Source organism: Cyprinus carpio, chromosome B24, assembly GCF_018340385.1.
Source record: "Cyprinus carpio isolate SPL01 chromosome B24, ASM1834038v1, whole genome shotgun sequence".
In the NCBI taxonomy this organism is placed as follows: Eukaryota; Metazoa; Chordata; class Actinopteri; order Cypriniformes; family Cyprinidae; genus Cyprinus; species Cyprinus carpio.
Genome location: NC_056620.1, coordinates 22,338,060 through 22,366,034, shown reverse-complemented (window position 1 = coordinate 22,366,034; position 27,975 = coordinate 22,338,060). Strand labels below are relative to the sequence as shown.

At 36.6% G+C, this 27,975-nt stretch overlaps 2 protein-coding genes across 4 annotated transcripts; one reads left to right on the top strand and one right to left on the bottom strand.

The window, feature by feature from the left end:
* Window positions 1–4,205: 4,205 nt before the first annotated feature.
* LOC109055457 (cytochrome c oxidase subunit 6B1) lies at window positions 4,206–6,354 on the top strand. The gene is made up of 4 exons (XM_042752326.1): window positions 4,206–4,389; window positions 5,040–5,160; window positions 5,917–6,017; window positions 6,103–6,354. Exons 2-4 carry the CDS (start codon window positions 5,055–5,057, stop codon window positions 6,154–6,156), a joined length of 261 nt encoding a protein of 86 aa, XP_042608260.1. The 5' UTR covers window positions 4,206–4,389; window positions 5,040–5,054; the 3' UTR covers window positions 6,157–6,354.
* Window positions 6,355–7,529: 1,175 nt separating this feature from the next.
* katnip (katanin interacting protein) lies at window positions 7,530–27,959 on the bottom strand. Of its 3 annotated transcripts, XM_042752286.1 has the most exons (27): window positions 27,832–27,959; window positions 26,344–26,429; window positions 25,097–25,278; window positions 24,925–25,013; window positions 24,647–24,748; window positions 23,685–23,786; window positions 23,318–23,537; window positions 22,904–23,032; window positions 22,147–22,307; window positions 21,995–22,068; window positions 21,326–21,413; window positions 20,966–21,157; window positions 20,742–20,879; window positions 16,451–17,288; window positions 14,329–15,045; window positions 12,710–12,924; window positions 12,146–12,224; window positions 11,739–11,916; window positions 11,463–11,650; window positions 11,213–11,396; window positions 11,065–11,129; window positions 9,943–10,053; window positions 9,687–9,826; window positions 9,398–9,499; window positions 8,743–8,903; window positions 8,184–8,269; window positions 7,530–8,077 (listed from the first exon to the last, which is right to left on the bottom strand). In XM_042752286.1, exons 1-27 carry the CDS (start codon window positions 27,841–27,843, stop codon window positions 8,019–8,021), a joined length of 4,698 nt encoding a protein of 1,565 aa, XP_042608220.1. In that variant the 5' UTR covers window positions 27,844–27,959; the 3' UTR covers window positions 7,530–8,018. The 3 variants fall into 3 exon arrangements, 1 of the variants encoding a protein (XP_042608220.1); XR_006158495.1 differs by lacking the exons at window positions 7,530–8,077; window positions 8,184–8,269; window positions 8,743–8,903; ... (1 more) ...; window positions 9,687–9,826; window positions 9,943–10,053 and having other exon boundaries at window positions 11,213–11,402; window positions 11,485–11,650; window positions 21,995–22,071; XR_006158496.1 differs by lacking the exons at window positions 7,530–8,077; window positions 8,184–8,269; window positions 8,743–8,903; ... (1 more) ...; window positions 9,687–9,826; window positions 9,943–10,053 and having other exon boundaries at window positions 11,213–11,402; window positions 11,485–11,650.
* Window positions 27,960–27,975: the final 16 nt, after the last annotated feature.

The window sequence follows — 27,975 nt, the reverse complement described above, 5'->3', positions numbered from 1 at the left end:
CAAAATACTACTAACCACAACAACAATACAATAAGAGCGTAAATATACACACACAAACACACACCTGCAGAAATAAGCCACTGATGTGTCTGTTTTCATGAGATGAGAACGAGGAGAGCACCGTTCTGAGAGATTCTGACCAAGCGGAAGATCAAGGGGGACGTCCCGGAGAGCACCGTTCTGAGAGTAGGAGCAGAGTCGGCTGTTGAAGAAGCAGAGGTGAAGGAGGCATTCAACAGGCTGCGCTTCAGTGACAAACTTTTCTGAAATATAACAACAGTTTATATTTAAACACTGATCTTCATCCCAAAGGTCATACAAGCCAAACAACAACAACAGTATCTGCATGTAGAACTTGAAATTCAATCTTAAAATCCATAACAGCTCATGTCTTGATCTGCTTTGAATCAGATCTTCTAGTTTAAGCTGTGCTTGAGAATGATTAAACCCAAGACACTTGCAGCAAGCTAAACCAAATCATCAGGGTTTTGTCCCCAGTGCTATACAGTTGCATTTATTTTGAACATATTAATTTATACGTTTTGGGTCATGCTGTATTATTTTATGACAATCATAAACTACTGTAAAGCATTTCAGATTTATTTGAATAATGGTCAGAGATTTCATATAAAGGTGAATCTCCTACAGAACAGTCGGGGTCAAGAAGATAAAGGAATAGTTCACCCAGAAGCGATGTGTTCACCCTCAGGACATCCAAGAGTTTTTTTTTGTTTTGTTGTTGTTTTCTTTATGAGAACAGATTTAGAGAGAAATGTAGCATTGCATCACTTGCTCACTAATGGATGCTCTGCAGTGAATGGGTGCCGTCAGAATGAGAGTCCAAACAGCTGATAAAACTACATTTCTCCAAATCTGTTCACATGACGAAGCGTGAGTAAATTCTCATTTCTGGGAGAACGATTTCTTGAAATGTCACAATCCCACAATCTTAAAAAATTTAATTGTCCTTAAAATGGGCTTCATTTTCTTTTGCAAAATATGATTTCTTGTGAAATGTGACCTGGACATGACTTTCGTGAGATTGGTGTTTGGGTAATTGTGCTGTTGTGATTGTATTCTGAGTCTGTAGTGCTGTAGTGCAGTGATGCCTTGCGTAACGCTATAATGGAGCAGTTTACTCAAACCGCGCTGTGTTTCATACACACTATTCAGCTGCATTTTGCGGTAATACTAAAAACGGGGCGGGTTGTGTGTGTCGAAAAGAGAAAACGAATGAATGTTTCAGATTTGCAGTGCAGTGTTGCTCCTGTATCACAGGGGTGTGTTTGTTAGGATGGAGACTTTATGTCTCTTTTATTAATGGTTTTAAGAGTTTGAGTGAGTCAAAACAAAGTGTTTGTAAGTGTTCTGCTGTTTTATGCTGCTGCTGTTAAAGATGCACCTTTGTTATTCTTGTTAACTCACTGTGCTGATTTGTTGTCAGGGAGGACTGTTATCACATAGTGCTGTACATTTAGAGTAAAAATTGTAAAACATTTTTAAAAATCATAAAAAATGCAATTATGCATTAATATGTGACCTTGGACCACAAAACCAGTCATAAGGGTACATTTTCTGAAGTTGAGATTAATTCATGAATTATTAAATAAACTGAATAAATAATCTCTCCATTGATGTATGGTTTGTTAGGATCAGACAATATTCGGCTGAGATACAACTATTTGAAAATCTGGAATCTGAGGGTGCAAAAAATCTCAAAATTGAGAAAATGGCCTTTAAAGTTGTTCAAATGAAGTTCTTAGCAATGCATATTACTAATCAAAAATTACGTTTTGATATATTTACAGTAGGAAATTGATAAAATATCTTCATGGTACATGATCTTTACTTAATATCCTAATGATTTTTGGCATAAAAGAAAAATCATTAATTTTGACCCATAGAGTGTATTGTTGGCTATTGCTACAAATATACCCCAGAGACTTCAGACTGCTTTTGTGCTCCAGGCTCACATATATGATGACCCCAGACATTTGGACTGTTACATTTGGACTGTTATCACATTGTGCTGTACATTTAGTGCCTTAAACAGGGACCTGAAATCACTACCGATCCTCTTATGAGTAATATACACATTCTGTCCATATGCTGTTTAGAATCATATCTTCAGAATGTGGGTTTTATTTAAAGTGGGGTTGTGGATGTTTGAACTAGTGAGCAGAATGGCACCTTTAGTTTATCATAGCCAAGTCAGAGCTTTATGACGTCTTGGGTTTTCTGTGCATCATCTACACATCCACAGAAGATCAGGACAATCAGCTGCACCGAAACAACACGCCTCTGAATCTAAAGGAGCCGAAATAAATGAAACACTGTGCACTGAATACATGTGAAGAAGGTGTAGACACGAGGTTTAAAATAAATCAGCTAACTTTGATGCATTGTATTTCTAATTAGAGATTTATTATTAGCTGGTTTAGATTCACTGGTTTTGTAAACCTGTAGATCAGGACGAAAATGTAGCTTGTGCTATTTTCTGTGCTTATTTAAGAATACTCTAAATGATTGCATTGTTACACTATTTAATAAACAGAATGCTTTCAGTGCTCTTGTTTTGTTTTTTGTTTTTTTCAGTCCTTAATGCAATTGTTATTTCTTTTTCATGTTCATCTAAGACACATTTTAGGGTTACACTTAGCTCATGAATATTTATTATACCAACTTAATATTCACAATGCAAGCTTCCAGCATAGTAATTTTTTGTTCTCTTTTCTGTTATATTATTCAGTACGCTATAATAACCAATACATGCAACTATGCAATTTATGCACCATTAAAAAAACAACTGAATAAAACTACTAACAGTATTTTAATTAATATTTAATAAAATCAGTGCACCACATCACCGTATTAAAACGTATGCAATGGTTTGTTTTTTAATATTAAATAAAATGCATCGTCATTAAAGCTGACGTGTACATAGCATGCATGTTTTAAACGCGTCACGTGTATCGCGCAAGGGAAGTGCGCACCGCTCGCGCGCGCTGGTGTCAGATTCCGGTCACTTGTCACGTGCACGTACAGTAGGTTCACGTAGGTTTACTAGACCACAGAGACAGTTAATGCAAATATATATATATATATATATATATATATATATATATATATATATATATATATATATATATATATATATATATATATATATATATAATATAAAAATAAAAGAAGGTTCTTGTGCGAAGAAAATGCAAAACCGAAAGTTCACTGCTGGGTTTATGGCGACGTTTAATTCAGTTTAATAGCATCAGACTGTTAAATTCCATTGTGCACCCAAACACAACTGACATGTTATCACAGTAACGACATGCTGTAGCTATTAGTACTGGACATGTTACGAAGAAGCCTATTCTTTAAAGTGCCTGTCACTAACTGGCAACGCAACAGCCCACCATTGTATGAATATGATCATCATTCTGGTGCTGCCATTTGATAGCATCTGAGCTGCATGCCACAACACTCTTCACTTTGAAAATACTTTCCATTTCTCACAGCAGCAGGGCATTAGCTGGCGAGGTTAAAGGTGGGAACGATGCAAAGCGTCCGCAGGGTCATATGCCCACAAAAATCTTTCCATTTTATTAAGAGGCGGAGTGCACCAGTCAGGGGCCCCAGAATTCCTAGAAAAGGCCCTGTGTGTGAACCTTGTAGCTATTTATTGACTCTAAGCACATGCAACTCCGTTATCATTATTTCTGAACGTTCTAAAAACAAGCAACAACATTTAAAAAGCGGAATCCAGAAGAAAAAAAGTTGCATGAACTATGTTTGAATAGAGTTTTGGTTCTAACGATTTGAGATGACTCTGAACGAATGTTCTATTCAAAATACTAGGTGTTCATAACTTTAAGAGAACCTTGCCAGAACGTTCTGGGAATAATATTTCAATCAACATCCTCAGACAAACAAGATGTCGAAATGAAACCCATAGTAACCAAACCAAACAGGAAGATGTTGATCTCTAGAATAGCCATACAGCATAAACATCTCTCCAGTTGCTTATCAATGCACCGGTTAAATAATAACCTGCTTGTGGGCACGTGCACTTTGCGGATGTGACATGATTTGCTTTTCTGAAGGTTACACGAATTCACAGTCAATAAATACATGTTAAGGCTATGCATTTGCTATGTTTCTGTGTATATGCACGTGCGCTTATATGAGGGCGTCTGGTGTGTGTGTGTCTTGAGAAGCGCATCGCATCCTTTATCGCATCTCAGTCGTTTCAATGTGACCCGAGTCCGCCATACCGCGAGTACAGGACTGCACGCCAGCGCTCAAGTGCACTTACTATCACGCACAGCTAGTGAATGAAGATCGTCTGTCACTGAACAGAAGTCACTCTGAACAGCCAGCAGCCTCACACAGGTAAAACACACAATGACACAATAACGCGTTCAGTGCATGTGATAATTTAACGCGTTCTGCTGAAATACTACATTAATTATTCTTTGTGGAATCGGATACTGATTCTCATTGTAAAAGCGAAAGTGTGTAACAATGTGAGGATCTCTCTCAACTATTTTGGATCTGTTTGAAATACAAAATGAATAAGCGTATAAATGGACTAATGTATAAAACATAACACCTTGATAGATGCGCTATTGTACTTTTAATTAAATTGATGAATCGTTTTATTGCTCATACACAGCGCGCGCGCGCGGCCTTTCCTCTATATCATATAGAGCTAATATAATAGCCTTAATACATAAGTGACCCATGCTTTTTATTTATGTATGTATTTATTTTTTTCATAATGAAATGAAGCGCACTCTGATGCGTATAAGGTAGAGTTATGGACATATATAGGCATTTTTCTGAAATATCTCTTGGCATTGCGCAGCGTGCCGCAAATCAATTATCTACTTGAGAGAGTGATAGATGCATGTATTTAAGATCGTTTAGTGTTGAGGTACGTATAGGAGGGTGTTATGCCGCTATAGTCCTTGTAGGGGGTCTTAGATGGGGTTTGTTTTTCATGAGAATGCAGTTCTCTCAATCTACATGATGTCTTAAAGTGACACGCGCGAGTCATGGCCGAGGACATTCAGCAGAAACTGGAGAAGTACCGCACGGCACCATTCGATGCACGCTTCCCGAACCAGAACCAGACGAGGAACTGCTGGCAGAACTATCTGGGTGAGTCATTTAAAGGACAGATTATTTAGAGAGGGTCCAAGTGCGTGCAGAAAGTCCTGTGGTGGTGCATTAAACAACTTTTAAAGGAATTATTGTATGAACGCAAGCCTACTATTGTTGGAAAGTTTGAGGTCAGCAAGATTATTATTTTTTTTTTATAAATATTTTTATACAGTTAGGACTAGGGGCTGTCAAATCAGTTAATCGCATCCAATATAAAAGTTTTTATTTACATAATGTTTATTTATTTATATGTGTGTGTGTATTTATATATACACACAGTACACACGCATATTTTATTTTGGATGCGATTATTCACGTTTAATCGATTCCACAGCACTAGTAAGAACGCATTAAATTGATCACAAGTGACAGTAAAGACATTTATAATGTTACAAATGACTTCTATTTCGAATCCTCATACTTTGAACTTTCTGTTCATCAAATAATCCTGTAAATATGTCACTACATTATTTTAAATGTATCCAAATTATTTAGTATTTTTAATCAAATAATGCAGCCTTGGTGAGACTTTCAGAAACGTTACCCCAAATACTTAAAAAATAAATTACATACATAGTAAAAAACAGTACATTTTCACCGTAAAAAAAAAAAAAAAAGCATTCTCATGCATACTCATTAATAAATATTTTCCTCCTTAATTATTATTTTTTCATAGAGCAATGTGAAATAGAATCTGTACTTTTTTTTTTTGCCAATTCACCTTTTTTAATAATCTATTTATTTTATGTACAGATTATTATCGCTGCCAAAAAGCTCTGGATGCCAAAGGTGTGGACACAGCTCCATGTGACTGGTACAAGAGGGTCTACAAATCTCTCTGTCCTCTTTCCTGGGTAAATATTCCTTCATCCCCTATCTCTGTAAGCATCAGAACTGTGCATAAAGATCATTTACGCTCAACATTTTTTTTTTGCTCAGATCGAGAAATGGGACACCCAGAGGGAAGATGGAACGTTTCCGGGAAAGATCTGAAGATGGCACATTCTCCAGAGGAACCCAAACGCATCTGTCTGTGGTATCATCTCACCCCAGCCGAGCAGGGCCTTATCAATGTTTGTCCAAAAATGCTCCTGTCAGGCTGGGGGATGAGACAGAATGTTAATGTCATTCCTTAGTTAAATGAAAGTATTGCAGATTCTGCATTAAAATCTCTCAGGCTTTGAAATGTGATTGTGTTGTAGCGTGCTTCATGGAGTCTCGGTCAAAAACAACAACAACAGTAATTTTGGCTTGGCATCCAATGCATGCATATTACATAAAACCAAAAGTTTTTAGCAGAAAATTGGCTGTTACAGTCGTAATGACTGGGTTGTACAGAAAAACACAGTGCATAACTTCACCTGCATACAAAATACAAGCTACCAGGTTGAGAATTTATGAGAACAAGAACTTTTAAAGGAATAGTTCTCCAAAAATAAACATTTGCTGGAAATGTGTTCACCCTCATGGCATCGAAGATGAGTTTGTTTCTTCATCAGGTTTGTAGAAATGTAGCACTGCATCAGTGTCTCACCAATGGATGCTCTGCAGTGAATGGGTGCCGTCAGAATAAGAGTCTAAACAGCTGATAAAAACATCACAATAATCCACAGCACTCCAGTCCATCAGTTAACATCTGGAGAAGACAAAAGCTGCATGTTTATAAGAAACAAATCCATTAAGACGTTTTAACTTTAAACCATGTCATCTGGCCAAAACACATCATCCATACTGATGCTAACAAGTCTAAACCCGCTTCCTCCAGTCAAAAAGTTTCTCTCCTGATTCCAGAAATGACTTTCACTGGAGAAAGCAAATATTATTTTAGGTTTTGTTTCTTACAAACCTGCAGCTTTTGTCTTCTCAAGACATTAACTCATCTACTTGAACCAAATCTAACATCACCAATTCACTATCAGCTACATGCAATCAATCTGAAGTCACCCATAAACTGCAGAGCATCCATTGCTGAGACACTGATTCAATGCTACATTTCTCCAAATCTGATGAAGAAACAAACTCATCTGCATCTTGGACGGACTGAGAGTGAGTAAATATTCATCAAGTTTTCATCTTCAGGCTTTACACTGCAAGTCATAAATCCAAACATTTTTCATCTGGACACCACGTCCAAACTTAACTCGTAAATATTTTGAGACTAAATGACACACCAAGATCACTCTTATTACAATCAACAAATCACAACAACCGCTAGAACTATTAGAATTAAGCTCTCGATGAAAAAAATGATTTCTGCAACACTAGCAGCAGCGAACCCCGTTATAATAATGACCATTTCTGAGAAGGTAAAGTTGCATACTCAAATAAAAATAGTGACACACAATAAAGAGATAGGTGATAGTTAATAATAATTACAGTGGCTTTAATATGAGGTAAACTGGCAGTATTTGCATAATATTTGTAAAAGTGTTTTGAAAGGACAGTGAAAGACTTAGAAACGGTGTAAATCTGAAATATTGTAAACACTTCATGTTACTAATATATTGGACAATTAGACTGTTTATATATGGCTGCAGGACATACAAGCTACAAACTCTGATTATCACAAGTGAACCGGACATGAAAACAAGAAATGTACTGGTGTGCATGTTATTATGCAATAACTTCCATCCAGAATCACATGACATGGTCAAAGGACACTTACTTATAATAATAAAAAAAAAAACTAAAATATATAATACAACAACCTCATAGCAAAAACAAATATACAGCTTTATCATACAGTTTGAGTGTGTGTGTGTGTGTGTTGAGGTTACCGAGTTTTCCAAATATTCCCAAAGGGGAAAAAGAAAAAAAAACCTGTTTTCAAAATCCCTGACCCCTGCCATCTTCTCTCAGTATGGCTGCTTTCCGTGTTTCCGTACATCCGTCATGCAGGTTTTAGGCCGCAGAGCTGAAAATAAAACATTTTTTTAATTTGTAAACAGGTAAGCTTATATTAGCTTTGCATAAAACAACTAATTAAGCTGATTAAACTTGTGTGCGATGCTTGTGAGCACCTGGGTCCGCTGTCTGTTTCTTCTTGTGCTGGTGAATAATTTGTTTCTCATTGGTCAATTTCACATCCTGGTCCTCCACATGGTTGCTTTAACGACAGACATTTCCTCAATGAGTTTCACAGACACTTGTTTACAGGAACAAATGTAGCCTGAATGTGAACCAGAGGCTAGATGGATTTAGATAAGAGTGATCATAGCATGCTCATGAAACACACACACACACACACACACACACACACACACACTCGGTTTCTCAAGTCATGATCTGGTCTGTTTAGCATCACGCCCAGGGTGTAATCAGGACAAACAATGAGTCAGTCAACAGCAGTTGTGTGTGTGGTTTGTCTGGGTTTGGCATTGAGTGCTCACATTCTTCTGTGTGTGTGTGTGTGTGTTTAATGCATTTATGTGGGTGTTTAATTCATCTTAATAATAGAGCTTACAAAAAAAAGTTTTTTCCAGTCTGATGCAATAGAAAAACCCACATTTCTGAAAAACAAAGTTGCTCAAATTGCTTTAAACAAAAGCAGCACAGAAATATAAACCACAGTGTGTGTACCTGATAATAGTGCTCTTCTCTCGGTGTGTGATCTGCGTGTTCACTGTGAACACTATGGTGTGATAAGGAACGACAGGATCCAAGGTTGGCAGAATTCCTCGGGAAACGTTCTTCACACACTCTAAAACCCCGTTATACACTAACAGGTCATCGACTAGGAGCTAAACACACACACAAACACACACAACGACTGAGCTCAGGTCATCCGATACAGAAAAAAAGACAGGAGAATGAAACACTAATCAAACACAGTGAAAAAAAAAATGCTGTTCTTTTAAACGTTATTCAAAGAATCCTGTTTTCAACACTGATAATAATCAGAAATGTTTCTTGAGCAGTGAATCATCATATTAGTGTCATGTGACACTGAAGACTGGAGTAATGATGCTGAAAATACAGCGCTGCATCACAGGAATAAATTACATACAACAATACATTCACAAATAAAACAATTCATCAAAAAAAAAAAAACATTTCAAAATTTTTCTGTCAAAAATGAATAATTTATCAAATAAATGCAGGCTTGGTGAGCAGAAGAGTCTTTCAAAAACCTTAAAACCCATCCCAAACCTTTGAATGGTAGTGCTTATTACAATCATTTTGCAGTAAAATATTTAAATGACAGTATTTGTGTGTGCATGTGTGTGTGTTTTACCCCAAATTCCTTGACTCCTCGCTGAGGTGTTTTGGAATAGTTCCACAATTTAATCGTGGAGACTGTCATTGGCTGGTCAAAGATGACATAGACACGGTTCACCTGGAAAAGACGCAGCAATAAGATCAAATTCTGACCACTTAAGGAGCACCTTTTATTGAAAATCACACTGTTTATGGAAACGTCCTGATGATTCCTATGGGATTTTCTTCTGTCAAGCTTGTTTGGAGTTACAACAGTAATCTGATAAACCCACGGTCACACACTCACACACACAGCTTGTCCTCACCAGTCCAGGTAGCACCGGTGCGAGCCACATGTGTTGCCCGTCATGTGTGTTATTGACCCCATCTATCAGTTTATCAGGTGTGCGGACGTCACCACACACGCTCTCTAACACATTCACGCTGTCAGGGAACGCAGCGATGTCTGTGTGACAAATTAAAGAAAATGATTTGAGCTGTAAAGTGTCTCAGTCTTGTTGAGTGCTGTGTGTGTGGATCCCTGATTGATCACTCTGTGTGTGTGTGTGTTTATAAGGATACTGTTGTCACTGAGTGGGATCTTCTGGTCATTCTGGTCATAGAACTCCAGTCCATTAAGGCCGATGTAGTACGGGTCGCCCCACGTCGTCAACAACTGCAGCTGGAAGATAACTGACACACAATCAGTCAAGGAAAAACTCACACTGCAATTCCTGGATCAATGAAAAAAATGTTACTTTTGTAATGCTTTGCTGAATTGTTACATACTTGCCAATGTTTAATAAAATGTATCAGCTATACATAGGCAATTATGGCAAAAAGTAAGTATATTATTAAAAAAAAGTAAGTATATTATAATTGCTAGATTATTTTAAATTTTTATATTTCTGTATAATTCTAGTGCTGTCAAACAATTAATCGCGATTAATCGCATCCAAAATAAAAGTTTTTGTTTACATAACGTGTGTATTGTGTATATTTATTATGTATATATAAATACATACACATTATATATATATATATATATATATATATATATATATATATATATATATATATATATATATATATATATTTAATATATAAACGTAACATTTTTCTTAAATATATACATACACATACATCAAACAAAATGTACATAAAAAACATACACAGTACACACACATATATTATGTAAACAAATACTTTTATTTTGGATGCGATTAATCGTTTGACAGCACTAATAATTTCTAAAATAAATCATGAATATTTATTTGAAATAATCAATTTAGATCATCTTTATTTTTTATCTGTATATTAAAAATATATTTGAAATAATTCAGATTTTTTTATCTATCTAAAAAATCTGAATTGATTATTTTGAAAAAATAAATGAAAGAAAGAATGAATGATATACTGTACACAGACATAAATGTCTTATTTGTCTGATCTCACAGGGAATTAATCTAATGAAGTAGATTATTTTATCTAATAAAGGCTAAAAATTATACACACAGGCAGTTTTTTTAAGCTATTTTAACTGAAATATGACAATACGTTTATGACTAATAATGTTACTAGTGTTCAGTTGAATTGGTGTTAACACATGAATCAACAGCATATTTAAAGACTGTGTCGTCAGGACACACAATTTAAGAAATTGATATTTATAATGAACCGTACAGTAAGTAAAAGTGAGGATACATCCGCATGGCATCAACGGAGCCTCATAGTCCATACTGGCCAGCTCATCTCTCCGGTTCCCACCCCTGAAAACACACACAAACATCTTCATCCCTCAGAAAATGTGGAGTCAAGGTTGATGACTAATAATATCAAGAGGGTGTCGTACCAGTGCGCGTGTGTGTCCTCTGTGTTTTTGCTGGTTGTAGTGAGTGATCTGTTATGGGTGGACTGTAGGTAGTCTATGAACAGAATCTCCTGAGCGAAGTCAAAGTGGCAATTCCCCGGACCCTTGCGAATGAGAAACCCCCCGACTGGAGAAATACACACGCCGTCCAGGAACACATGCACAACTTCAACTGGAGGAAACACACGGCACATGAGGTGTGTGTGCTGGAAAACATCCACTCCAGAAAAACAGAGCCCAGATTTCACTCTCACCCCTCTGTAAGAGTCTTCAGGCGATTTGTTGTAGTTCCATATTCTGAATCCGGCGATCGTCTGCGGCCGGCCGAAGCGTACAGTGAGTGTGTGATCAGAAGCGGACGTGAAGGGAATCAGCCACATGTGTTTATCATCTGTGGTGATGTTCATCCCATCAAACAACCTGACACAGGAAGAAAACAGGATTTAAAAAAAAAACCCAAAACCAGATCCATCTCAATTCTCATACACAGAAGGTATCTTTCACCGACTTGTCCAGAGTTCGAAGGTCGTTGCTGTACTCGGGGAGGTCGTTGAGGTCACGAGGTGACGCTGTTGCCATAGAGACATCAACAGGAATACTCTCACCGCCCTTACCGACGACCTCGAACCCCGTCAAACCCACAAAGTGAGGGTCCCCCCACGACGACAGCAGATTCAGCTGCAGAACTAGAGACAAACAGAGTTCAAATATTCAATTCCAGCAGCACTTTTTACATCACACATCAATCCAAAGCAGCTTTACAGAAAATGCATGAAATATTACCGAGAGACATGCATTTTTTTTTTTTATTATTAAAAATGCATGATGAATATATTTAATATATTTTTATATTTATGAAAATATAATTTTATACACACACACACACACTTAGTTTTGTGATTCATTAATACTCACTACTGCCAGTATAGAGGCCTGTTGTTTCCTCTCCAGTATCAGCACACAGTTCAGCTGCAGCGATGTGGTCCACATCCATCTGAAGCAAAACACATCCCATGATTCATATTCACATATCGTTTGACCTCAATAATGCATAAAAACAAGAGCAGAATTTTATATAGGGCTCATTTATATATTTATAACAATATTTATTTTTTTATACAACATTTTCTTCATTCATAATGTCAAGTATATGGTTTCATAAAACACAAACACAAAAGCATCATTTCTCCAGTCTTCAGTGTCACATGATCTTCAGAAATCATTCTAATATACTGATTTGCTGCTCAAGAAACATTTCTGATTATTATCAATGTTGAAAACATTAATGTTTCGTGGAAACATTTTTTCAGGATTCTTTGATGAATAGAAAGTTCAAAAGAAATAGAATCTTTTGGAACGTTCTAAATGTCTATACTGTCACTTTTGATCAATTTAATGCATCCTCGAAAAAAATCTCTCACTTTTACATTAAGCCCAAAATATCTACACTACGAGCGCTTTAAAAGCAGCATCACATACACGAGTGTGTGTGTCCTCCTTCCTGAACGCGGCCTGTGTGAACGGTCTCTCCTCTCCTTCACCGTCAGCCGTCCGCGGCCGCTGCAGCTCCTCTTCCTCCACGCCCGACCCGCACATCTCCATCTCACTCCCGAACGTGTCATCATACCGCGCCATGGCCTCCAGGATCTCATCATCCGTGGTGAACAGGATAGTATCGCCAAACTGATCCAGTGCTGAATGAAATCAAACCATGATGAAGTTCAAGTTAACATTAAATGATATAATTATCAATTACACAGCTTTGCATCTTTAAAAAAATCTGCTCTGCTGATTTGCAAATAAGGCCTAAAAATCACCAAATGTAATGATGGCGAGTTAAAAAAAAAAAAAACTAATAAAACCTTTAAATTTTTTTGGCTTTTGGCAAGGTTACATTTTGTAAGGTGGAGAAGTCTCATGTTATATATATATATATATAATAGAAACATTACTATTTTTAATGTTTTTGAAAGAAGTCTCTTCTCACATACAGTACAGGTCAAAAGTTTGGAAACATTACTATTTTTAATGTTTTTGAAAGAAGTCTCTTCTGCTTCATCAAGCCTGCATTTATTTGATCAAAAATACAGAAAAAACAGTAATATTGTGAAATATTATTACAACTTAAAATAATAGTTTTCTATTTGAATATACTTTAAAAAAATAATTTATTCCTGTGATGCAAAGCTGAATTTTCAGCATCATTACTCCAGCCTTCAGTGTCACATGTAACATCCAGTCTATCACATGATCATTTAGAAATCATTCTAATATTCTGATTTATTATGAGTGTTGGAAACAGTTCTGCTCTCTAATATATTTGATGAATAAAAGGTTAAAAAGAACTGCATTTATTCAAAAAAAAAAAAACAAAAAAAAACATAATAACATAAAAAAAAAAAATATATTATTTAAAAAAAAGAAAAAAAAATTACTGACCAGTAGTATTTTTATTAAAAAAAAATAACAAAAAAAAATAAAAAAAAAAAAATACCAAAAATCAATGTATATTGTTATTACAAAATATTTGTATTTTAAAAAACATAGCTTCTTTTTTTTTTTTTTTTTTTTTTACTTTTTATTCATCAAAGTATCCTAAAAAAGTATCACATGTTCTGAAAAAATATTAAGCAGCAGAACTGTTTCCAACTTTGATACATGAATCATCATATTAGAATGATTTCTACAGGATCATGTGATAATGATCCTAAAAATTCAGCTTTGCATCACAGAAATAAATGATAATTTAAAGTATAATAAATTTAAAAACAATTATTTTAAATTGTAATAATATATCACAATATTACTGTTTTTTCTGTATTTTTGATCAAATAAATGCAGACTTGATGAGCAGAAGAGACTTCTTTCAAAAACATTAAAAATAGTAATGTTTCCAAACTTTTGGTCTGTACTGTATGTATAATTAATGGATAACACGAGACTTCTCCACCTTACAAAATGTAAGATTGCCAAAAGCAAAATCAATTTTTACAAAATGCAATAGTTAGTGAGAAAGTGTGATGTTCGTCAGAAAAACAGCCACTATTTTTTTAAATAAGCACCCCATAATTAGTATGAAACATGATGTTGGTCCGTACCTCCTGAAAGCGTTCCAGAAGCTTTGGCGATCTCCCCTCGGAAGACACAACGACCATCAAGAGACATTTCCATTTCTCTCGCTCCTCTGAACGAGTGGATCCTGGACTTGTTGTAATTCCAGACTCGGATCATCGCCAGGCAGCATCTCACACCCAGATCCATGCTGATGACGTGTTTGCGACCCGGAGTGAACGGGGCCAGCCAGAGGTGCATGTCGTCCTGCGTCCGGTGTACTCCGTCTATCAGGTTAGTAACGACGCGCGGGTCTTTCCCGTAGGCCGGCAGGATATTGATATCCGGCGGGTCGGCCGTGATGTGGACCGGTGTGACCGGCTCACCGCTGGAGGAAAAGATCTCGATGCCGTTGAGGCCGACGTAGTGACGGTCGCCCCACGTGGACAGGATGTTAATGACGAGGTGGCGACCCTGCGGGAGAACCGGGATCTCGAAGTCCTCGTCGCGAGGGTCGTCTTCGGGGTCGTCAGAATCAGGGAGCGCCGGAGCAGAGGGGCGTCGGGTGGAGACGGGTGTCGGACGGGACTGGCGCTGAACAAACTCGTCGAAAATATCTCCCTCCAGCCCCATGTTGGAGATCCGCCCGCGCTGACACTGATTAAACTTCGTCAGCGAGTCCCAGGATTCCATTAACGGGTCATCCGGTTCACACCAGTGAGGTTTCTGTCTCCTGTTACGGACGGACGCCGGGCTGCTTTCCTCTGTGGCAAGAAGAAACAGATAAAAACAAGCGGTCATAAGTAAACTAAAAATGTGCATATATTCATGGGGAAGTATGATAAGCTGCATCCGAGCTGATATATTTCTACTATGCACTGGTGATGGGAGAGTATGCAGGGTGTATTAAGACACAGCAAAAAATTCATGACACCACCCTGAAATAAACTGCTGAAAACCTTTACCTCAGTTTTCTGACATACTTCAATGTGAAACGGGATATCAACAGGAAAAAATAAGAGGGGCGGAATTTGATTTGATCCCTTGGAAAGTAGAGGGAGTTTCATACCATTTTAGAAGCAAAGCATTTGACAAAACATTACAAAGATAAGCATTCATATCTTTAATAATGTTCCTGACCTTAGGGTCTTTTTCCATATGTTTGTTAGGCTTATATATATATATTTTTTTTTTTCTTTTTTTTCTCATTAATATTTACCCCTACAATTATTTTACAGTTTAATACTAATTTAAAGAATTCATTTTAGGGGAAAAATATTAATGAGGGAAAAAAAAATATTATATATATATATATATAGTATATATATATATATATATATATATATATATATATATATAGATATATATATATAGTATATATATATATTCTCATTAATATTTTTCCCCTAAAATTATTTTACAGTTTAATACTAATTTATCATAAAAAAGTCTAATAAAATTAATTTCTAAAACTTTTAAAGTTTAATCAATCTTTTAAAATGTAATTAAATGAGAAATAATTAATTTACCACATTTTTTTAAACTTTTTTAACTAAAGTGCTTTTTGTCAAATGAGGAGCTAGTAATAAAATTAAATGAATATATAACAATTAATTTACAAAAAAAAAAAAAAAAGATTCAATGTTTTAGGAAAATAAAATGCTGCTAATGAAATAAAAATATAAATACAACAATTCATTTTTTTTTTTTTTTTTTTGGCACAGAACTTGCAACCTGAATAAATTAGAACATGGATGAAAAAATATCTGTAATATATTATATTTCTTAATCATTGTTAGAATTAGAATTATTGCTGTCATTATTATGACCACTTTGAGAAGTACTGCAGGTTTTACTATACAATAGCAATATAATGCAAACTTTGTTGTGATTTGTTGCAAAATCTTCTGTCAAAACTGCACCTCTAGGCTAAATATGCACAAAAAAGTAAAATTACTAAATTTTTCAATTATTTATTTTTTCCTGATGAATAGTGATATACCCAGTCCTAGAACCAAGTGCCACAAACCTGCCTAGCAACAGATTGTGGGTAAGGTTATACCACAACAGCATGAATAGACCATCTGAGAAACTCAAAGAACGAACCCTAATTGTACATACTACTCTAGATGGCTAGAATGCAGCTTCAGTGTATGTTCAGAAATGCACCTGTTGAGGTGAAGTCGCTGCTGCGGTCCGGTTGTGTTCTGTTTACAGACCGCACTGAACCTCTCCTGCCACTGATGGGCCGCTCTGTCCTCTCAAACCGCTCATCCCATAGGTCCAAACCCCGGTCCAACCGATCGCTCAAGTGCTGCTCTGAGTGCGGTTCTTGCTCTGTCCGCATGCTGTAATTCAGTCCCAGATCAGGATCCAAATCCAGTGAATCAGAACTGAATTCGCCGGACGCTGTTCTCTGCAGGGCTTTGTTGCTGGAGGCCTCTTTGCAGGAGCGCACGGGGTTGCACGAGATGTCAGGCAGCACTGAGTGTTTGGATTTGGCTGTATTCTGCGACTGGAGCCACTGAGGACGCTCTTGATCCCGAGATGCTTCGGCCTCGTCCACTGCGGTTCGATTCGGCGCCTGGAGCCAATGTGGAATCCGACTGGAGGACGGCTGCGTGGTCACCGTCTTCATCGCCTCCGGCCGGCCAGCGGGTAACATGAGGTCCAGAGGAGGCGAGTCGTCTCTCTCTAGAGAGTCTCTCTGCATTTCTGCCGCACAGCTGCCAGGGTTAACTGGGTCAGATTTGTCCTGGCTTGTTTCTACCACTGAAACACCAGCATTCGACTCCTGAGGCTCCGGGTCATGTGGGCTGCAGTCTTGCAGACTGTGTCCTGAAGAGACAGGGCTTGGAGAGGTGCACTCTGGGAGATGTGGTTCCTGGAGCTCAATGGAGCTGCTGTAGTCAAAGACCTGGTTCCCACAGCCCTTCTCCAACTGACCCTCGAACACCAGAGTGCTGTTCACATACAAGCGAACATGTCGCGCACCGACGTCCAGATCCTGTCAGAAAAACACGCATATTCAAATCAATCATTAAATGAGTGCAAACACATCTGGGTACTTATACACACATATACATACATACATACATACATACATACATACATATATATATATATAAAGATGCATATTAGAATTTATATATTTAATATATATTTTTTGTTTTATAATTTTAAGTGTCTTGTTGTATTCCTCATTTGTAGGTGGCTTTGGATAAAAGCATCTGCTAACTTATATATATATATAATATATATATATATATATATAATATATATACTATATATATATATATATATATATAATCCACACCACACACAGTACAGGTCAAAAGTTTGGAAACATTACTATTTTTAATGTTTTTGAAAAAAGTCTCTTCTGCTCATCAAGCCTGCATTTATTTGATCAAAAATACAGAAAACAAATGTAATATTGTTATAAATAAACACAAATAAAAAAAATTCATTTCAAATACATAAAACTTTAAAGGAGCTGTATGTAAGAAATCTATTTCAATTAATCATAAAATGGCCCTGATGTGTCACTAGACATTAAGAAATCATGTTCATTTCAAATACTTATATCTACTGACAACATTGTCCGGCCAGGATATTGTCATTTAAAAAGTGGACTTGCAGCCCTCAACTGATGTTGATGTTGTGATTTTGTGTTTTGGCCTGACGCGCCTCCTCCACCTATCTACCAATCACGAAGTCAGTAGTGTTTTCGGCATCCGTGTTTGCCAGCTTTGCTGTAACCTACCCTAACTCCAGTCGGATAAAAATGTCTAATGTTACTAAATCAAAAAGACCTCGTTATAATTCAGAAATTCGTCATGACAAAGTCCGAAATAAAACCAGAATTGGTATTGGAGATGCTTCTGAAAGATGGAGAGACGGCTGAAAAACGGAGAAGAATTTGAACACAGACGCCAACGTTGCTAATTTTCTCCTGGACAGGTAAGATTCATCTATGCTTGGGCTAACTTGTACTTGATGTCAATGGACATTTCATATATTCATGACAGTCGAACAAAGTTATGCATGTTTGTTTCAAAGTACGATAACGTTAGCTCACATGGACGTACTTATACTTGCCATTGGATGCTCATTGAAGCAGCCTACGTTTCTGCTGAATCCTGCAGCTCATCTGGCAACCTCGAGTCGGGGGTAGGGGGAGGGGATACACCCGCTCTACAGTATTTTTATAGTGATTGCAGTACCAGTTTAGGCCACAATCCTACATACGGCTCCTTTAAATTATCATTTATTTCTGTGATGCAAAGCTGAATTTTTAGGATCATTATCACATGATCCTTTAGAAATCATTCTAATATGATGATTCATTATCAAACTTGGAAACTGTTTTGCTGCTTAATATTTTTTCAGAACATGTGATACTTTTTTAGGATACTTTGGTGAATAAAAAGTAAACAAAAAAAAAAAAAAAAAAAAGAAGAAGCTATTGTTTTTAAAATATAAATATTTTATATAACAATATACACTACTGGTCAGTAATTTGGGGTCAGTAATTTTTTTTTCTTGTCTTTTTTTTTTTAAAATAAATCAATACTTTATTCGCAAGGATGTGTTAAATTAATAAAAAGTGATAGTAAAGAAATATATTATTAGAAATATATATTATTAGAATTTATTTTTTTTCTTTTGAATAAATGCAGTTTTTTTTAACCTTTTTATTAATCAAATATATTAGACAGCAGAACTGTTTCCAACACTCATAATAAATCAGAATATTAGAATGATTTCTAAATGATCATGTGATAGACTGGATGTTACATGTGACACTGAAGGCTGGAGTAATGATGCTGAAAAATTCAGCTTTGCAATCACAGGATAAATTATTTTTTTTAAAGTATATTCAATAGAAAACTATTATTTTAAGTTGTAATAATATTTCACAATATTACTGTTTTTTTCTGTATTTTTGATCAAATAAATGCAGGCTTGATGAGCAGAAGAGACTTCTTTCAAAAACATTAAAAATAGTAATGTTTCCAAACTTTTGACCTGTACTGTGTGTGTGTATATATATATATATATAGTATTTTAGTAAGGAACATTATACTTATGGGAATCTAATTTTGTTGTAAAAGATGCCTGCATGACTTAAATCTGTGAAGTTACAGCACACAGATAACACAAGCAGGACGAGTTAAAGTCTAATACTTAGAACAAATTATTTGAACAAACCCCTAACTCCCAGAGTAACAGTGAAGCTTGACTCAGTGAACACATACTGTAGACTAGAAATACATACAGCGCTATCTCAACACTCACACGGAGACACGAGTCACTCCTACCGTTGAATCGGTCTGTATCTGTATGTCAGAGACGAGTGCAGTGATCAGACTGACAGAGCGCTGGTGTGTGGGGGAGCTAAACTCAGATAATCCCTGCAGCTAATCTCCAACTGTTCCACATACACACACACACACACACACACACACTCAAAGTCTTACACACACATTTTCTGTTTTTGCATGACTTGATATCTTACAATAGGGTAAGAGAGCACAATAACTCTTCATTACATTTACATTACATTGGCGTTTGCTCACAATTTTTGATGCACAACTTCACCCCACAGACGAACATTAAAGAACTCTTGATTCAGACCAAACAATCCTTCATTTCCTCCCAATCTTTCTCTCTTAAAGTCCTTCATTTGGCCAGGTAAGATTTACTTTAGACTGCTATGAAGATTTAATTGAACTGGTTCACTTTACTCATTACACAGCTGTTTTTTTTTTTTCACTTTTCAATATACTACACAATAATAATAATTATTATTATTTTACTATTACATAAAAAAATAACTAATCAATTAAGAAACTGATTACTATTGAAATAATACAATTGTACTGTAAAATAACAAATGGGTACTTAATATTATTATTACAAAGACAGCAAAATAATACCAAAAATAATATTATTAATTTTTTTTATCACTATTTAAATTTCACAAATTATATAAAGAAACTGATTACTATTGAAAAAATACTATTGTACTGTAAATTAACAAGGGTGCTACTATAATAGCAGTAATAATAATTATTTATTTAAGAATTGATTCGATTTATTTATTTTGGTGGACAATTGCAGGCACACCTTGAAGCTTTTCTTTTGTTGGCAGCAGATGATTTGATTCACAATGATTCACATCACAATTTGAAGTTGCTTGGCATGTGTTGCATTGGTTGAGAAGATCCAGTCAAGTCAGAAAAATCCATCTAAATATGTAAAACAGGAAGTTGTAAACAGCAAGCAGCACATTTGCTGGCTCGCTGGTGTGTTTTGTAAGTGCTTCATCTGCAGTAAGTCAGCAGACATTCTTGCTGATGTACACTGAATTGATCATTTGGATTGATGGATGTGCTGCTCTTGCTTACAGTAAACACTGTTTTATCGATCACCTTCAACGTTGGGCTGTACTCACATTAAGGCTGTGGTTATAATTCCAAATTTTGATCCGAGAGATGTTAAAGTTCGGAGTTCGTTCCACATTCCTGATGATAAAATACAGCTGGACGGGTGGATGGAACGGACAAGCCCACATATGACGCTCTTTTGTGGTCTAAAAGCACACAGATATTGAACACATGCTAATTATTTGCATCAATTATCATCTCTGTTCTACAGCAGTGTGGTTTCCACACGTACTTTAGTTTTTCCGTTGACGAGGGCAGCCAGATTCCCGGGCTGGTCCGTGTTGCGAATGTCCAGGTCATGCGGAGACACGTAGAGTTTGCGATTTTGTGGACAGAAGAACTGAACCTCTGTGAGCCCCACCTGACCCGGGTGACCCCAGTTTGACAGGATCTCCATGGTAACGTAGAAAGTGGGCGTCACCTCCTGTCATGCAATCAGAGAAGATTTAGACACAAAGACATACTAGCGGTCGGTGAGCCTTGATGGTTCCAGCTGGTTGAATGATTACCATTGTCCATAAACCTGGCTGAACAGCTGAAGATTCACAGGTCACCTGACTACTGTACAGCACATTAACACAGATACACTCACAGTCAGAGAGAAGCTGCTGCTGTCCGTGACATCAGACTGATCGTCAGCATCGATCCTCTCTAGAGCTCTTAACAAACACTTCTGCTGCCTGAGAGAGAGACGGAGAAAAACTGTGATAGTTACAGTGTTAAACGTTTCTAAATATAGAACCATTTAGTCGCATGCCGCAGTTTATCATTTCATTATCATATAATAATGCTGTGCTATAGTTTGGGGGTTTTATTTATTTATTGTAAACTTACACTACATTGCGTTTGAAAGTTTGGGGTACTTTCTTTTTTGAAGGAATTAATATTTCTATTTATAAAGTGACAGCGGGTGCATTTAACGTTACAAGAGATTTCTATTAAAAATAAATTTAAAAAAAAATCTATTTATTAAAGAATCCTGAAAAATAATAATGTATAGTGTTTTCCACAAAGGGATCCTCAGCAGCACGACTGTTTTCAACATTGATAATAATCAGAAATGTTTCTTCAGCAGCAAATCAGCACATTAAGGATCATGTGACACGGAAGATGCTGAAAATTCAGCTTTGATCACAAGAATAAATTACATTTTACAACATATTCAAATAAAAAACATAGTAATAGTAATACTATTTCACAATATTACTGTTTTTACTATATTGATCAAATAAAGCTTTATACATGCTTCAGGACTGTATACCTTGGTTCCATGAGAGCGATCCTCCGCATAGCTTTGATAACCCGATTCTGATCATCATCATCATCTTCCTCCTCCTCCTCAAAAAGATGCATTTAATCATCTTAATTAGGCTGCATTATCTATTATTTATGTTTGAGTAAATGAAGCTCTACCGGCGTGTGTTGGGCCATGCTCCTCTCCTGGCGGTGTGTTTGCAGCGGTGAGTTCTCTCTCTGAAGAGCCTGAAACACGCCGGCAGCCGTTTCCTCTGAATCTCGCTCCTCCTGCATCTTACGAGCCGCAGACAGGGGGCGCTCTACACGACTGCACGTCCCTACAAGACAACAAATCATATGTGAGTCTCTTTACGTGTTGCTGTCTTGGAGCCTACTAAGGCTGCATCGTAACTTAAATGGGAGCATGCAACTTGTGCTGCAATGCAGAACAGAATTTATGTACATATTTCTCTATAAACTGTTAATGAAGCATAAACTGATGACGAGTAAAGGTCATTGCACACGGAGACTGAAATTTTCGCATGTTGAAAAATAAATATGACCTCATGTTTACACACTGCACTCCGAAACTTTCGTCCGTCACAAAAAAAAAAAAAATTGGATCGGGTTTGATTTTCTGCGTTTTTCGCATCCGTAGCAAGCATTTTGAGAGGCGTTTTGACAATCTGTGATAATCCCGCTGCTCTTTAATAAAGAGGGGGAATCTCAGGATTCAATACTCAATAAGAAGTGAGAGGACAACAAGACTCCATTTAGTACTGTTTTTTTTTTTTTTTTTGTGAATTGAATACGCGTCAGACTCAGTGTGCAAGGTTTCGGTCCGTGATGAATTTTTAGGATACCGAATACTAAAAAACGCATCTGAAAATGCCAGACTCAGTGTGCAATGACCGTAAGTGTGAGTAGCACATACGTGACTTCTCCTGTCTGCTAGCAGATGTTCTCTGTGTCTCTCTCCTGACGGTGACTGGTTTGGTAGAGATGTACGACTCCACGTTGTCCTTTCTTTTAGCTGAGAGAGAGTGTTCGGTCTTTCGCCCACCTGCACACACACACACACAAAAAAAATAATAATAAAATAAAATTCACCACTGATTTTCATCATCATGTTGAGATATCAAGGACAGAACTAGAGCCGTGCAATTTGGGGGGGGGGGGGGGGGGGGGGGAATTAAATGATATTTTATCATTATTATTTAAATTCTAAGTATTATTAGTGAATAAATTAAATTAAATTAAAAAAAAAAAAAAAAAAAAAGAAAGAAATATTACTGTTTAAAAAAATTAAAAAAGAACCTACTTTGAGCCTGCGGTCAGAAATCATTACCTTGCGAGGAAGGGCTGAATTCCAGCATGATGAGGTCACCATGGCTGAGCTGCTTGCTGATTGGCTGGCTTGTGGGTTGGGCAGGAAGTGTGAGGTCAGGGAGACTGTCGCTGCTTTCCTCTCTCTCGATCTGCTCCTCGATCCATTCCTCCTCTGACTCCTCTCCAGCTGAGTCTCGATTGCTGCGTCTGACGCTCACCTCCAGGCTGCGTCGCAGGGCTAAACACACAAGCACTGGTCAAGTATTGAGTATGAAGATGAAGCACAATTTTTTCACATGATTTTTGGGTGAACAATCCTTTTGAGAGCAATGCAGTGTTTGTGTATATCCTCAAGTGTGCTCATATCAGGGACACTTCCTCCTCACCTTGACCTGGTCAGCATTCAGAAGAACCCTGTTGACAGGCTCCAGCTCGCTGCGTGACCTCAGGGCGACCGAACGTGACGCTTTACTGCCGTCATGAGCAGACTGAGAGACAAACACAAGGTTTTACAGTCGTTATAATTGATCTGGAGATCAGAAAGGCATACTAAGCACTGTTTCTCAAAGAAAGCAGTATGTAGCATGTGCAACGTACACAATTTTCTGTATGCATGGAATACCAGTATGACACAAAGCACATTGTGTGGAATACTGCATCCCACAATGCAATGTGCTAGTGACTCATTATTTGTTCAGACTGTCATAAAGATGTTTTCACACCTCATGTCAATACAAAATTATCATAATTATGAAATATTGGAAATTTCAGAAATAGTTTTTTTATGGCATAATAATAATAATAATAATATTTTTTTTTTTTAAATATAAAAAAACATGAAATAATATAGATAAAATATACATTTAAAATGCGAAAATGTAAACAAATTTAAAAATAAAATTAATAAAAAGTTTAATATTTTCTGACCAGTGAAGATATCAACAGATTACTGGCCCAATTAGACAAAAATAAATAATTAAATCATTAAATAAAAAGAAGAAGAAAAATCTTTTTGTGAAACCTCAAAATTTACGGTCTAACCCTTATATATTTCAATATAAATGTTGATGATTTTAAATTCAGAAATAATTTCTTATATGGCAACGGTCATAATGCAAAAATGGATTCATGTGTTTTTAAAAATACCTTAATATGTGAACTCGCCTTAAAATACTAAAAAGTAAGAATCACAGTTGCCAGGTGGAGCTGGAAGTTTGAGCTTATAAGCTGTAATTAAAATCTAGATTGGCCAGAGTTGAGAACTAGTAGTTACGGTAATTCTGACATGACATGAAAGCAACATTATTCCGGAGATGAAAACCGGACAATCATAGAGACATATTCTCACCTCCATATCTGCACTCTCGCACGGCTCAAAGTCATCGGAGTATCTGTGCTCTGATGAAATCTTCACTTTTTTCCCTTTCTCAGCGCAGATGTACACGGATTCCTACAGCAATGTGCATAAAGTTAAAATGCAGTGTCATACTGAAGAAACAGAAAGGGAAAGAATTCAGTTCAAACAGCACACGTCTCGTGTGGAATGAGTGTTTGGGTATTTGTTCAAATCACTATAAGTGATAGTAACAGTGACTTTAGTGATAACTGGACAGTGTGTGTGTGTACCTGCACCCATCGTCGTCTCTGTGCCTTCTCAGGCGCCGTGTGGCTCCTCTGTTTCTGTCGATCGACCGCACACTTCTCTCTGGAGGAATCTATGTGAACACGGCTGCTTTATTTCATTCAGACATCACAGGAAGCCTGCGCTCATCCGTCAGTGTAGTGTGAGAGTGTTTACCTGCAGTGTGTGTGTTTCTCTGTGCCGCTACTGAAGGCTGGATGGGTGTCCTGCTGGATCGGCTGTTCTGAGGCGCATTAGCAGCGCTGACATGAGCACCATTGATGTACAGATTGAAGCCCTGCTCCAAAATCTCCAACTCTGCCTGGCGAGGGTCTTTCCTCTGCAGTCTTCTCAACGCTCTGAGAGAGGACATAAAACACACACACTAGCTGATTGTCTCACATTAACTCTAAGCAACATATACTTCCCAGCAACATATCTTACATTACACTGCTTCATATTTTTGTGGAAATCGTGACACATTTGATTTTTAGGATTCTTTGAGGGAACAGAAAGTTCAAGGGCAGCTTTTATTTGCAATAAAAATCTTTCGTACCATTATAAATGACTTCACTGATCATTTTGATCAATTTAATGCATCTTTCTGTATTTATTTCTTTAAAAACTAATATAATTTACAGCTATTATTGCAAATTTGCTTGATAAAGAATCCCTAGTATAATAATAATTAAATAGTTTAAAAATAAACATTAAATAATAAATGTAAAATAGTACATTTAAATGTAAAATCAGATTAATTAATATATATATATATATATATATATATATATATATATATATATATATATATATATATATATATATATATATATATATATATTTTTTTTTTTTTTTTTTTTGGTGAATAACTGAATATCTAGCCTAACCAGACAAGCAGTAAAAAGCCTTGTCACTAAACCCCGCCCTGTTATTAGTAGATTTAATTTTAGAGAATTATATTAGTAATGAATCACTAGCAATGCAATGAATTACTAATAATTTTAGATTTAAATATAGATCATTTGACTTTTTTGCATGCCGTTATCTCCGATGAGACAGTAAAGAAGTTGAGATTTGAATGCTACCCAACAGAGAATTCAGCTTTCTGAATCATGGAGAAAAACAAGACTTTGTTTCACTTGGCCGCTGGTTATTTACGAGCGTCTGAGTTCAAACACAACACGTCACTTAATGCTACAAATTTCCACGGCCGGTTCGAATTTCACTCCAGCGGGTTTCCAGCCAATCAGAGCAGCTCATTAGCGGGTCCGCTCTTGTAGAACGTCTCGTGGACGAGCAGCGCTTGCGTGTGATTCCCGCTGTGCTTGTAATAGTAGCTATCGTCCAACCCGAGCTCACACGGTTAACCTATTTTTGCGTTATCTGACCTGTGTTTGTACGTTTATGTTCGGGCGTCATCAAACCTGTTTTTGTGCTGCAGGTTGATTAAATATTCATCCAGCTTCTCCTCGGCCGAGGAGTGTTTCCCTCCCCTGCTCCTCCTGAGCTCCTGCAGACAATAAACTCTCAGTCAATCTCAACAATATGAGACACTAGATCAAATATAAAGCTACACAGAGAGACAGAGGTGACTAATGAGATGGAATGGGAATTTCCTATCCATATGACCATTATGGTTCCTGAACAATTATTTTAGCAATTTTGAGAACGCAAAACATTGCTACATTTCACCAAATCTTACGAAATTCACCAAATTCATGAATGGCCTGAGGGTGAAAACAATTTCAGCCGATTATTTTTATTATTTTTTATTTATGGGTGAACCAATACTCTTGAGTCTAAGACTGATTTGTGAGTCTTTTAGAACAGTTCATTGAAAATAAGAAGTCGTCATTTCGATTTTATATGCTTGTTCTTGCGCGCAACTAGCGAAGATGTCCCGACAGAGAGATGCAAGAGACAAAGACACGAAAGAAGAGAGACAGGATCTTACAGAATCTGCACGGTTTTTCAATCACAGCATCTGGATACTAGAGAGTGGCGTGAACCAGAAGAGAGAAAACAGACAGGAGAGAGAAGATCAAGTGTAAGAGTTACAGCTTTTGCGCTTGATTGGGAAGAAGATTATGTCGAGACGCAGGGTAGAGCATTGTGTTAGAAGCGCAAAAGGTTGTGGGTTCGATTCCCAGGGAACACATATACATGTAAAAAAATATATATATAGCCTGAATCCACTGTAAGTCGCTTAAGCATCTGCTAAATGCATAAATTTAAAATGTAACAGATCTACTTGACCAAACGTACTTGTGCTGAATCATGAGAAGCTTTTAGCAGAAATAAATAACATTTTCTTTTGACCAGGAACGCTACAAGACTTTTTTTTTTTAAGCTATCCCTCTGAAAGGAAAATGTTTATTGTAATGTTATTTAATAATTTAGATTATTGTATGTTTTATTAATTTATATACTTTTTTATTATTATTACATAAGTGTCTGCTTAATATGCATAATATAAACGTACATTTATTTTTATAACACATTTGTGAACCATGTCAAATTATGTTACTTTTTTACTTTATTATTTTCAGATTTTCTTTTTGTTTTAATTTAGGTTTTAGTTATTTTAGTGCGAAAATACGTGAAAGGTTGTCTTGGTGACTAGTTAAAACAAAAATTAAATATTAAAAGAACTTCAATTATTTTATTTCAGTTAACAGTAGTTTTTTCAAGTAACAGAACTGTTTTTTGATGGTTTATTTTTAGGTTTTATATAAAAACCCTGGTCTGGACAAGTTGTTTACATGATGATAATTAGCATCTCTGCTAACAACACACACACACAAACCATTCCCGCTATTAAACTCCACGGCATAAATCATCACATTAACTCTAATATTCATTTCTACACACCCTGAAATATGCGTGTTGAATAATAAAAGCTGTCAACTTACAGTCCATGACATTTCTCAGCTGAAATCGCCCTTCTGTGTGCAGCACGAGCGTCTGTGTGTTGTCGCGCTCAGCGAGGGCTGGTAACCAGGAGATACGCTGACCAATCACAGCACGTTCTCTAAACGCATTCCCCGCCCATCTAA